Source organism: Motacilla alba, chromosome 28 (genome assembly GCF_015832195.1).
Source record: "Motacilla alba alba isolate MOTALB_02 chromosome 28, Motacilla_alba_V1.0_pri, whole genome shotgun sequence".
Taxonomy (NCBI): Eukaryota; Metazoa; Chordata; class Aves; order Passeriformes; family Motacillidae; genus Motacilla; species Motacilla alba.
Window position 1 is genome coordinate 3,551,988 of NC_052043.1, and position 11,408 is coordinate 3,563,395.

Consider the following 11,408-nt stretch of genomic DNA (forward strand, 5'->3'; position numbering starts at 1 on the left):
GGTGGGAGAGGATTCCCAGGAGCAGCTTCACAACACCAAAGGTGGCTGCCCAAGGACAGTGGGAAGGAGGAGGATGTGCATTAATCCGTGTCAACTGCTCTTTATCCTGTGTCCAACAAATCAATAAATTCTGGCTGGAAATAAAATCATTACTTGCCTCCTCTCGTGTTCCAGCTCAGCACAAAGCTGGAGATGCCAAAGGAAAGGGATGTGGATTGTTCCAGCTGGATTTATGGAACGGCTGGAGAGGGTTGGCATGGAGCTCAGGGAAAGGTTCTTCCCCCCAGGGGTGCTGGCACTGCCCAGGCTCCCCAGGGAATGCTCCCGGCCCCAAGGCTGCCAGAGCTCCAGGAGCTCTCAGGGGTGCTCAGGGTGGGGTTGTTGGGGGGGTCTGTGCAGGGGCAGGGGCTGCACTGATGGTGATGGTGAGACCCCACCTGCAGAGCTGCCCCAGCCCTGGCCCAGCACAGGAAGGAGCTGGAGCTGCTGGAGAGAGTCCAGAGGAAGCACCAGGATGGGCAGAGGGATGGAGCAGCTCTGCTGGGAAGAAAGGCTGGGAGAGCTGGGATTGTTCACCTGGAGAAGAGAAGCTCTGGGGTGAGCACACTGTGGCCTTCCAGGACCTGACAGAAGCCTGCAAGAGAGAAGGAGAGGGACAATTTCCAAGGGTCTTGAGGGACAGGAAAAGGGGGAATGGCTCCCCACTGCCAGAGAGTAGGTTTAGATTGGATATTAGGAAAAAATTCTTCCTTTTGAGGGTGGGCAGGCCCTGGCACAGGGTGCCCAGAGCAGCTGGGGCTGCCCCTGCATCCCTGGCAGTGCCCAAGGCCAGGCTGGACAGGGCTTGGAGCAGCCTGGGATGGTGGAAGGTGTCCCTGCCATGGCAGGGGGGGAATGAGAGGATATTAAAGTCCCTTCCAGCCCAAACCAGTCTGGGATTCTGTGAAGAGCAACAGATGCTCAGGGTGAGGTTTGAAGTAGCCCCAAGGAGGGAGCACAGGCAGGATTGTTCCTGCTCCAAAGAGCCACGGTTGGATCTCTTGGAGCATCTGAAGGGAAAAGCACGGAGCTGGCTGCACTCCCAGCTGGGGACAGAGGTCCTGCAGCTGAGCCAGGCTGGAAAAGTGGTTTGTGCCTGTGAGCAGGACTGAGCAGAGAGCAGCTGCTGCCCTGAGGCTCCCAGGGCTCTGCCCAGCTGGAATGCTGAGCTTTTCCCGGAGCCACGAGCACAGCCAGGTGTTTGCAGTAATGGAAAAAGGCAAACAAAGCCATTCAGGGAACAAATGAGGACAAATCCAGCCACTTCTACCTGCTCACAAACAGCCTGCCAGCTGAGGAGCCGAAATGCACCTCCCTGGAGAAGCTGGAGCATCCAGGCACTGCTGAAGCTGCAGTGCAGGGCTGGTGCTGGAGGTGCTGGAGGGCAGAGAAGGGGTGTCAGGGGAGTTAGAGGGGTGGAAGGTCAGATGAACTGGGCCAGGGAGGCACACATCAGGGAACCAGGTGGGAAACTGCATGCCCAGATCCGTGGGAATGAAGAACATCCTGGTGTCCATCCCTGCGTGCTCAGGCTGGCACTCCAGCCAGACTGGGTTATAGCCAGAGCCTGACCTTTGCAGCCCCAATTAGCTGGGAGAGGAGCTGTGCAGCTAATGAGCCCGTGAAGGGATTTATCTCAGCCCCAGGCACCGACAGTGACTGTAAATTCCTGGCACAGGCAGCAGCTCCCTATCGATCCCAGCAAGGCCGAGTGCTCCCCAGCATGAAAATCACAGGGAAATGGAATTTCTCCATGAGATTTCTTTGCTGCTGCTTGGGTGCCTGTGAGACCTCCTCATGCCCAATCTGGCCAAAAGCCATCTGCAACAGGTGACACTGGAGGTTTTTGACAACCAGAAATTGTCATCCCTTGGAGGGGGTGTGACCTGTGATGGCAGCAAAGTGGCTGGGGGAAAAGAAGAGAAGGAATAGATCCTGAATTCCATAGGATTCAGTGAGAATTCTGGAGAATAGGAAGGAGAGAACCTGAGGGATACACTGGAGCCCCTGAGACCAAAGGGAAGGGAGCTGTTGATTTTTCCTGATACAGTTTGCAGGAGTGAGGCACTGGGAAACACTCTGGGTATCTGCCCAGTTAAACTGGTTTCCTTGAAATAAACTGGTGCCAGAACATTCCAGAAGGGTCACAGGGAGGGAAGAGTGGTCTCAGTCCCACAGCTGAGGACAAGGTGCAGCCAGAGGGGCTGGGGAGCTGCAGAGGATTTAGAGCCCAGTCCCCAGCCCAGCCCCCCAAACTCAGGAGCTTGGAATTGGTTCCTGCTCTGATTCCCCCTCCTTGCAGCCAGGCGTGGTGGGAGCTGCTCAGAGCGTGGGATGAGGAGGGATAATTAGCCCTGAGCTTTCCTCTACCTGCAGGAGGCTGGAAGGAAATTCTGACTCAGACCAAAACAACATTTAGAAAATGTAGCAGGCCCAGGCAGGATGATCAGTGGCTGGTAATGACAATTTATCTTGTCGCATCTTGATACCTCCTGTTGTAACGTCCTCCCTGCCTGGTTTGCGGGGAAAGGGCAGCCTGTAAATCTCAGAGGCACTGGGAGATACTGTCCTTCTCACTTCACAGGCTGGAGAGGTGCCTTGAGCTGGAACCTGGCAGGCAGAGGCACAATTCCATCACAGAGCACCTTTGCTGTGCCGCAGGGAATTTGTTTCCATCCTCATTCAGCCCCAACTCCACTCCTGCCAGGGAACAACTCCCACTGCCAGCAATTCCCTCTGCAACCATTTTATACAATCCTAGAACCCGTGATTCCCTCCAGGCTGATCATCCCCACGCTGGCACACCCAGAGGAAATTCATCTGGCGCCATGGCAGGCTGCAGGAACACAGAATATTCCTTCCCTTGGGAAATCCTGCAAGGGTACCAGAGAACTGGGTACCAGGAACTGGTACTGGGAACTGGTACTGGAACTGGGAACAAGGATGAACAAAGCCCTGCAACCCACCTGGGAAGCAGAGTGGATTTCTTCCTATTTTGTAGACAAGATGAAGGACATTTTTAAAAGTTCCTTGGAGCTCAGGAAGGTCCCCAAGAAAGGAATAAAGCCCAAGAGTGGCAGGTCCCTGTGTCCAGGTTTAACTGGTAAATACAGCAGGTTCAGGCAGCTCCAGGGGAGTTGTTTCCCTGTTTTCCCCAGGAGATGCTGAGCCAGTCAGACAGAGGCACTGCTCTGCAGTAGCTTGAGCATCAAAGGAGAGGGGAGAGAGGTTTACAGGAGCGTGGCTTAATTCCCAGCTGCCTGTCAGCTCGGAGCACGCACATGTTCAGCTCTCACAGCCCGAGTAACTGATAAGAGCTCGTTTATTAATCCCTGGTAACTCAATCTGCCCTCCCAGCCCCAAGTGCTGAGCAGAGATGATGCCCTCAGGAGCTGGAGATCAATTTAAATTTCCAGAGCCTCGGTCCCTGACTCACTCCATAGTGCCAGTGCTCCTCAGAATAAGCAGGGAGTGGATTTGCTGTCACATCCCTGATCCCAGCTCCCCTTCCAGCAGTGCTGGCTGCCACATCCTGCTGTGGAGTCATGGACAGGAGCCATGCAGGGGGACACGTCTGAGCAGCTCCCACCCCCTCCACCAGCACTGGGATGGATCCTCTGGGTGCTGGTGCTTCCATGCAGCCCCATCTGGAGGGGAGCAGGGACTCCAGGGCCCTTTGTGCTCATCACAGGAAAAGCTGCCTTGGAAGTGGCAGCTCCAACAGAGAGCTGAGGGTCGAACCTGACTGGAGGGATGAGGAAAACAAAGCCACTGACGTGGCCCAGGTGACACAGCCACAGAGGGGTGGGAGGCAAACTGGGTTAATGACTGCCTGGTTAATGGCCCACATGCAAATCCTGATTGCTGCTCCTGCAGGGGCCTCAGTGACTCCCAGCACTCCCTGGACTGGCTCCAGCCCTCCCAGCCGCACCTCTCAGGGGTCTCCTGGAGAATCAGAGCACTGGAAGGGGAGCTGGCAGCAGCCCAGCACTGCTGACACTGCTTCAGCAGCCCCCAAACACTGCTGACCATGAACTCTTTAATTCTGGCACTGCAGGTTCTGCTGCTCAATAAAAGAAAAAAAAAATCCATTTATGAGGGAACAGTCAATAAAGTCAGACTTGCTTATCACAGCTGGTTAGGAGTGGTTGGAAACTGCACCCTCTGGAATGGTGAGGGGTCACTGTTCCAGGACAGCTGCAGTGTCCTGGAGCTGAGGTCCCTCCTGCAAGGCTGGGACAGGGACCCTGACACGCTCAAACACCCCAGGTTATGGCCACAAAGCTGGAAAGTGGATGTGGTCACTCTTCCCTCCTGGCCTGCTGCAGCTCCTGGGGCTCAGTGTCCCCTGCTCTGCACTCCAGCAGTGTCAGCCCATCAAGAACCTGCTCTCAGCTCAGGAGCTGCTGAGCCTGGGGGTACAACAGGAGAGGGTGCTGGGGCCACCAAAAAACCCTGGTGACAGCTGAGGGCTGGCACAAGAAAGGAAAAGGAAAGAACGACAGCTCAGATGAAATGTTTGCACTTTTATTGAGGCTCTGAACAGTCACAAACCCACAGCCCCTCTGCTCCCCAGCACTGCTGTGTCCCTCCCAGCTGTGCTCTGTGGCAATGTCACCTCAAGGCGGTCCCCTCGGGGAAGGTGACACCCTGATGCTCTCAGCACTCTGAGACATTGACAGAAGTGTCTCTTCCCCGGGTCTTTAGGGAACCTCAGCTCCTGGGAGCTGCTTTGCAGGATCGGTGGAGAGTGAAATGCCCAGGCTTGAGCTGCCGCGGGTGGACAAGGTGCCTCCTGAGGATCCTCTGGAACAAATTCTTCCTGGCTGTCGCCACGGGGAGCTCCAGGGAGCTGCTCCTCGGACAGTCCGTGCCCAGCAGCCTCCTGTCCCTCTTCCCTGCCTCTTGGCTTTCCAGAGCCTGTGTTACTCGCATGTCTCCGGCACATCTGGGCAGGGGAAGCCCTGCTGGGGTCGGGCTGCTTCCATCGTCCCTGTGACCGCTGGCACGCAGGCTTGGCTGCTTGTGGTCCCTCTGGCTTCCTCCCATCCCGGAGTCTCCCTCAGCCGCAGGAATCCCGGGATGTCTGCAGCAGGGACGTGTCCCGGCAGCGGGACCCCGAAGGTGGCCTGAGCCCGAGTGAAAAAACGCCTCCTCGCTGGTGACCTGCGGGCTCCGCCCCAGGGTGACAAAGCCGTACGGCGTGGTGACCTTGGGGAGGTGCGGCAGGGACAGAGCTGCCCAAGCAGTGGGGTCTGGGTTGCAGCAGGATGAGTTGAAGGAGGATGAGTTAGAGCCGCGCTCATCCCGCGCCGCCGGGTCCCAGCTGCTCCTCCAAGCCGTCCCCTGCAGCTGCCCCGTCCCCTCCCCCGTGCCCTTGCCTGAGCATCTCTGCTTCTTGTGGCTGTCCAGGGGCGGGATAATAAACTGCGGGATGCGCTCGGGGGTCACCACGTGGAGGAAGATGTCGCTGGAGCCGCTGCCCTGGGGCGCGGGGGGACAGAGGGCCATGGCGGCCCCGAGGGCCGGCTGGGCAGCGCTGGGCATTTATGCTCCGCGGCCACCCCCGGCTGGTGACGCGCGATGACGGCACCGCCAGGTCCCTGCCAAGGTCCAGCGGCCGCCGGGGCACGGGGCAGGCGGGTGGAGGGGACAGGTGAGGACACGGCGCTGCCGCTGTCACGCAGGGCCACCACCGGCTCCGTCACCCGCGAGGCGGAGGAGCGGGATGAGTCACCAGCCGTGGGCATCAGGTGGCAGGGGCAGCCGGGAGCGGCAGACAAACACTTCAGCTCTGTCTAGCAAAGCTCCCGTCGGGAAACGCTCCGGCCCACGCGATCCCTTCCACCACCGCAGCCCCGGTCCCTCCTCCAGCCCTGGCCGGGCTCTGCACTGGCTCCTTCCCGCAGCATCCCTGTGCCCCCTTCCCGCAGCATCCCTGTGCCCCCTTCCCGCAGCATCCCTGTGCCCCCTTCCCGCAGCATCCCTGCGCTCCCTTCCCGCAGCATCCCTGAGCTCCCTTCCCGCAGCATCCCTGCGCTCCTTCCCGCTGGGCTGGGAGCGAGGGGGGACAGCCCCAGGCAGTGCCCAGGCCGAGGGGAAGAGGCTTTGTGCCTCCCGCAGGAGGGAGGAGGAGGAGGATGAAGCTGCTCTCTCAGCTTTGCCTTTCCCCCTGTGCAGCGGGGCAGGGCAGGGCTGGGAGGGGTTTCCTGGCACTCTCCCCCCAGCTCTGGGAGCTCCTGCACTCTCAGGGGGATAACGGTGGACTTAGGCTGGATCTTGCTGGAAGAATGATGCAGACAGGAGCAGCAGCTCCATCTCAGTGCAGGCACGGAGCAGAGGGGGCCTCCCCTCACCTGGGATCAGTTTCTCCCACCCCTGGGGGGCTCAGCAGGGCAGGTTCTGGAATCTCATCACCTTCAGCTCTTTGAACTCACACAGAGCAAGGTGGGGGGGATCTCAAATCAGAGCCTTGGCAAGCTCCAGGAGGAGACCTCAAACTGAGAGAAAATGAGCACCAAACTGAGAGAAAATGAGCACCAAACTGAGAGCCTTTAATTGAGGCCCCAGTGCTGATGGCAGAGAAACCCCCACCGGAGGACCCTGGGCTGCCCCACCAATTAGCAGAGCCAGCAGCTCATCAGGGTAATGAGGGGCAGATGGGGCAGGGCCTATAAGTGCCCTGAAGGCCGCAGAGGGGGTAAGCCAGGTTTGTGGTCAGTTTGGGCTCTATGGAGCAGCCCCCAGAGCAGGTCCAGCCACTGCCCAGGGGGTGGCTTCTGCTGGGGGCACTCTCCAAGCTGGATTGGAGGCTCTGACCTTTCTCTTTCTCCCTCTCCAGATGAGGCCACCCACCAGCAGTGATTCCTTCTCCAGCAGGCTTCTGGGCCAGGTCCTTCAGCTCCGCTTGGTCAAGTACCCAGTGAGTGAGGCTGGGGAGGGGGTGGCTAGAACCTCTACACTGGCAGTTTCTGGGGGTTTTCTGCCAGATAATTTCTTTCAGTCTTTTCACATTATTATACATTGGGAAGGAGTTGTTCCCTGGCAGGGTGGGCAGGCCCTGGCACAGGGTGCCCAGAGCAGGTGGGGCTGCCCCTGGATCTCTGTCAGTGCCCAGGGCCAGGCTGGACAGGGCTTGGAGCACCCAGGGATATTGGAAGGTGTCCCTGCCCAAGATAAGATGTGGAATAGGTGGTGTTTAAGGTCCCTTCCAACCCAAACAATTCCATGATTTTTCCTCTGCTTTCCTCCCTATCCCAACTTTTTCTCCTTGGCCTTGCCTTGCTCCCCTTCAGCTGTTGGTGGCTGCAGCATTCCCATTTCTCTCCCTCTCTGGGCCAGAAGAAATGGGAGGGTTTGGGGAATGAAGTACAACCCAACAGGTTCTGGCTGAAGTTGGTCCCAATCTCAGCTCCACACTGGGACAGAGCAGAGTTTAAGGCTTTCCCTGAGGGCTTTAAACACCTGGATGTTTAAACACCATGGAAGTTCTCCCATGTGCTGATGGATCTCTCTTTGCAGCTAAAGCTCCTGCAGAAAGCATCTGTCTGGGTTGGATTGGTGCTCCCTGTCGGGGCCATCAGGAGCAGGCTCTGCCCCCCATCCCAGTCCCCCTCCAGGCCTGGGCTCCTGGCCAGGAAGCGCCGAGGGAAGCTCCTGCGCCTTCTGCTCTCCGTGACTCCCACCAGGGTCCAGAACTTCCTGGGCTACCTCCCAACCGACTGGGGCCAGAGCAACATGTCCAAGGGTAAGAGATGGGGCCTCCTGGAACACCAGCAGGCGTTGCAGCTGGGAAGAAGGCAGCATGGCATTCCTGCAGGGAGAAGCTCTGCGTTTGTTCTGGGTGTGGTGATTGTGCCTCCTGTGAATCCCTGCAGAGATCCAGGAGGCTCCCATCAACCCAGCCAGCAAAGCCAGCAAGAGGAAGAGGGATGATGTGGCTCTGGAGCAGCAGGAGTCCTGGTTTGTGGTGCTGGAGAGGGATTTGCCAGAGGATGACCCTGAAGACCTCTCATATGAGGTGAGATGTTGTGGCTGCTGAGCAATTCCAAGATGGTTTGGGCTTTGTGTGGGCCTGGGAGTGTTCCTGTGGAGGAGCCTGCAGAGGTTTCCTTCCCATCTCCTCTTAGAGGGCACAGGGTGTCCAAGGAGCACTTAACCATCACCCCAGCACCATCTGAGAGCTGGAGGTGCCCCACCCTCCCCGAGGTTTCTCTTTGGTTGATGTCCCTGCAAGGCAGCACCTCAGTCACCCTTGGCAGTGGCTCCCGGTGCTGTTGGGACAGGGCTGGTGTGTCCTTCCCCATGCTGTTCCTTCCTCAGAGCCTCCCTCTGCATCTTTCCTTCCCCCTCAGCCCTCGGAGCTGGAGTCAGACAGTGATGAGTACCAGACCCACAATGACACCGAGCTGGAGCTGGAGGAGCAGGGTGGGCTCACTGTGCTGGAGCTCTCAGCTGTCCAGGTGAGTGTTCCTGCTCCGTTCCTGGGGACAGCATCAATCCTGGCCTGCAGGGATTCACCTCAGCCCCTGGCTGCAGGAGAAGGCGGCCTGGGCTTGCTCTGATCTGAATTCCATTAATCCCTTATGGACTTTGTGCTGCTCTGACCTGTTGTGTCCCTGTGCCACACAACCCCCAGGGCTCCGTGTCGCCCCCAGAGCCAGGAGCAGAGGATCCAGCTGTGACCAGCAGAGGGGGAGATGCTCCAGATGTGGCCAGTGGTGATGCCCAGAAGCCACGAGGGGATGGGAGCAGTGAGCAGGAGACTGACACAGCCTGTGGCACCAGCTCCTCCCAGGGTGGGGTAAGGACCCCTGGGACAATCCCAGCCTGAGTGTGGGGCAGGGGAGGTGTCACAAGTCCCCTGGATGTCCCCAGGCTCTGAGCCTTTGTCACAGAGCTCTGCTGCCAAGGGAAAGGGTTGGAGGGGCTCCAGTCCCTGTTCAGGGCCACAGCCTCAGTCCCCAGGTGTTGGTGGGGTGGTGCTGGGTGTGCCCAGTCACCAGTGTGTGACAGCAGCGCCAGATGCCAACTTCTGGTGCCTCTGACCCAGGGCCACTGCCAGCAGGTTGCCACAAACCTTTTGAGACTCCCTGGCCTGGATATTTTACAGCAGAAAATGGGAGGATTTGTGGGAATTCTTCATCACAAGCAGCTTCCCCCTCACTGCTCTGGTCCCAAAGCACTGCTGGATGCCCTCCTCATTCCCAGGAAGCTGTTTCTGCCCTGGGAAGTGGGGGGTTGCTTTGTCCCCAGTGTCAGTGAGGGCAGGCAGTGCTATGGGGAAAATCTTTTTTTTCCCAGGAAAACCAGGAAGCCTGACATGTGCACCTGGACCTTCTGGGCTGCAGAGTGTGTGATTCCCTGGGACAGCTGTGTCCCTGAGGAAGATGTCCAGTTAAATGCTGTGTTCATGTTGTTTGTGTCCTTTTTCTGAAGCTTATAATAAAATCACCCTATTTTTTCACATGAACTGGGCTCTCTTGGCTCTCAGTACCTGGAGCTGGCATTATGGGGTGTGGGGCTTTCCCTCTGCTCCCTCCTGGGGAGGGCTTCCTCAGGGTGCCTGGGAGGGGGGTGGCTCTGGGAATGCTGGAATGTGATGGCAGGGGGAGAAGTTAAGGTGCAGAGTGAGGCTGGGCAGCACTTGGGCTTTCCATGGGGCAGTCCCTGAGCTTGGGCATCCAGGCTGCTCCCTGGGCTGGCTGGTGCCTCCAGGCATCTCCCTCTCTTCTGGCACCCCCAAGAACACTGGAATAAGCCCTTGGAATAAACCAAGGAATTTGACACAGAGGCTGTGTTTTGTAGTGAGCACTTTGAGGTTTTCAGTTTGTATTTTGTTGGCTTTACCTGGCGCTGTGCACGGAACTTCTCCCTCTACATGGATCCTAGGAACCATCCTCTGAGGAAATAGGGATTTTGGGGTCTGGAAAAACAGGTTGGGGTCAGGAAGTGCTTGAATGTGACCTAGAGCTCTGGAGAGACCTGAGGTTGCCCAGTGCTGGAGCTGTTGCCTGGATCAAGTCCCAAAATCTGAGGCTGCAAAGAGCAGCAACTCCTCCAAATGTGGGTGAGGGAATGGGATCAGCTCAGGGGTTTGGATCCCTTGCTCAGGGCATGCCTGGAGGCTGTGTCTGGCACCAGTGCCTGGAGCTGGCTTTGTGTGGGAATCCACTGGGATGGCAAAGTTCCAAGTGCTAAAATGAGCTGTGGCACCCCCCAGCAGGGATGTGGGGCTGAACGAGCTGAGCCCTCAGTTTGGTTTAACCAGGGTGGGCCAGGCCAGCTTAGATCTGCCTGTGACTGTGTCTGTCCTTGCCCTAAACCTCTGAAGGAGCAGAAACCCTCTGAGGGGACAGAGGAGTTGAGCTGCCCCAAGGTTGTGCTTGTGTCCCAGTACCTGTGGGCTGCAGGAGGGAGTGGGAGTTCAAAATCCCTGTGAGTTTGAAGGCAGGTAAGGGGAAGGGAGGGGTCCTGGCCCAGACCCTGCTGGGATCAGGGATCTCAATGTCAGGTTATTAAAGGTTGTCCTGCCTGTCAAAGCAGCCCCGTGGTGGCTTTTCCTTGGTGGCCCTGTTGTGGCTTTTCCTGCTGGCTTTTGCTGATGTTTCCAAAGCCTTCTCTGACCAGTGAACTATCAGAATAAATCACATGGATTCCATTTTCTTCATGGTGAAGAAAAAAAAAGGCTATTCTTCAGTCACATAACTCCATTTCATACAGTTTTACAGACCTCATGTGTGACTCTAATTGGTAAGATTTCGTGCTAATTACTTTTTTTATGGGTTAGTAACAAACTGTTACTCTGTATTGATTGGTCACTCAAACCCCCAGTGTGTACATGGAAGGAAGTTGTTTGTGAGAGAGAAAAATGAAAATTATCTAAGGTGCAGAAACAGTTTATACAGGTGCAAGTGGTTTGTTTTTTTTTTTTTTACTCAGCAATAGATTTTTATGTTAATGAACTGCTTACCCCAGGATTGCTTTCACATGGGAATTTGCAGAGGGCTAGCTTGACTTAGAAGAAATGACAGGCCAGCCAGAGAAGGCCTGACTTTATAAGGCTGTTCTTTATAATTTTTCTACCTTACTGCCACAGTGGACCACTTAAAGGTGGAAATTCTGGAGCTTTAAACCTGTGGCTGGGTCAGGATACCTCTCCTGAAGCTGCAGCCCTTGGACTCCTCCCTGGCCCTCTAAAATTGGCTTTACAGCTCTGGCCAGAGATCCAACACTGGCTCCTTGTGCCTTTGCTCCAGTGGGGCATGGTTTGGACCAGGCAGGGCTGTTTTTTCTCTCAGGTTGGTTTGTGTGCACCATTTACAGTCCTGAGTGATGAAACTCAAGCATTGACAAAGCTGCAGTGCCTC

The 11,408-nt window shown here is 56.9% G+C and overlaps 1 protein-coding gene across 1 annotated transcript; it reads left to right on the plus strand.

Annotated features, from left to right (window-relative positions):
- The first annotated feature begins 5,639 nt into the window (after positions 1-5,639).
- On the plus strand, positions 5,640-11,149 carry LOC119712370. Its single transcript, XM_038163473.1, has 7 exons — positions 5,640-5,695; positions 6,881-6,961; positions 7,561-7,786; positions 7,917-8,059; positions 8,394-8,501; positions 8,678-8,842; positions 11,138-11,149. The coding sequence occupies exons 2-7, from the start codon at positions 6,881-6,883 to the stop codon at positions 11,147-11,149; spliced, it is 735 nt and encodes a 244-aa protein (XP_038019401.1). The 5' UTR covers positions 5,640-5,695.
- The last annotated feature ends 259 nt before the right edge of the window (positions 11,150-11,408 follow it).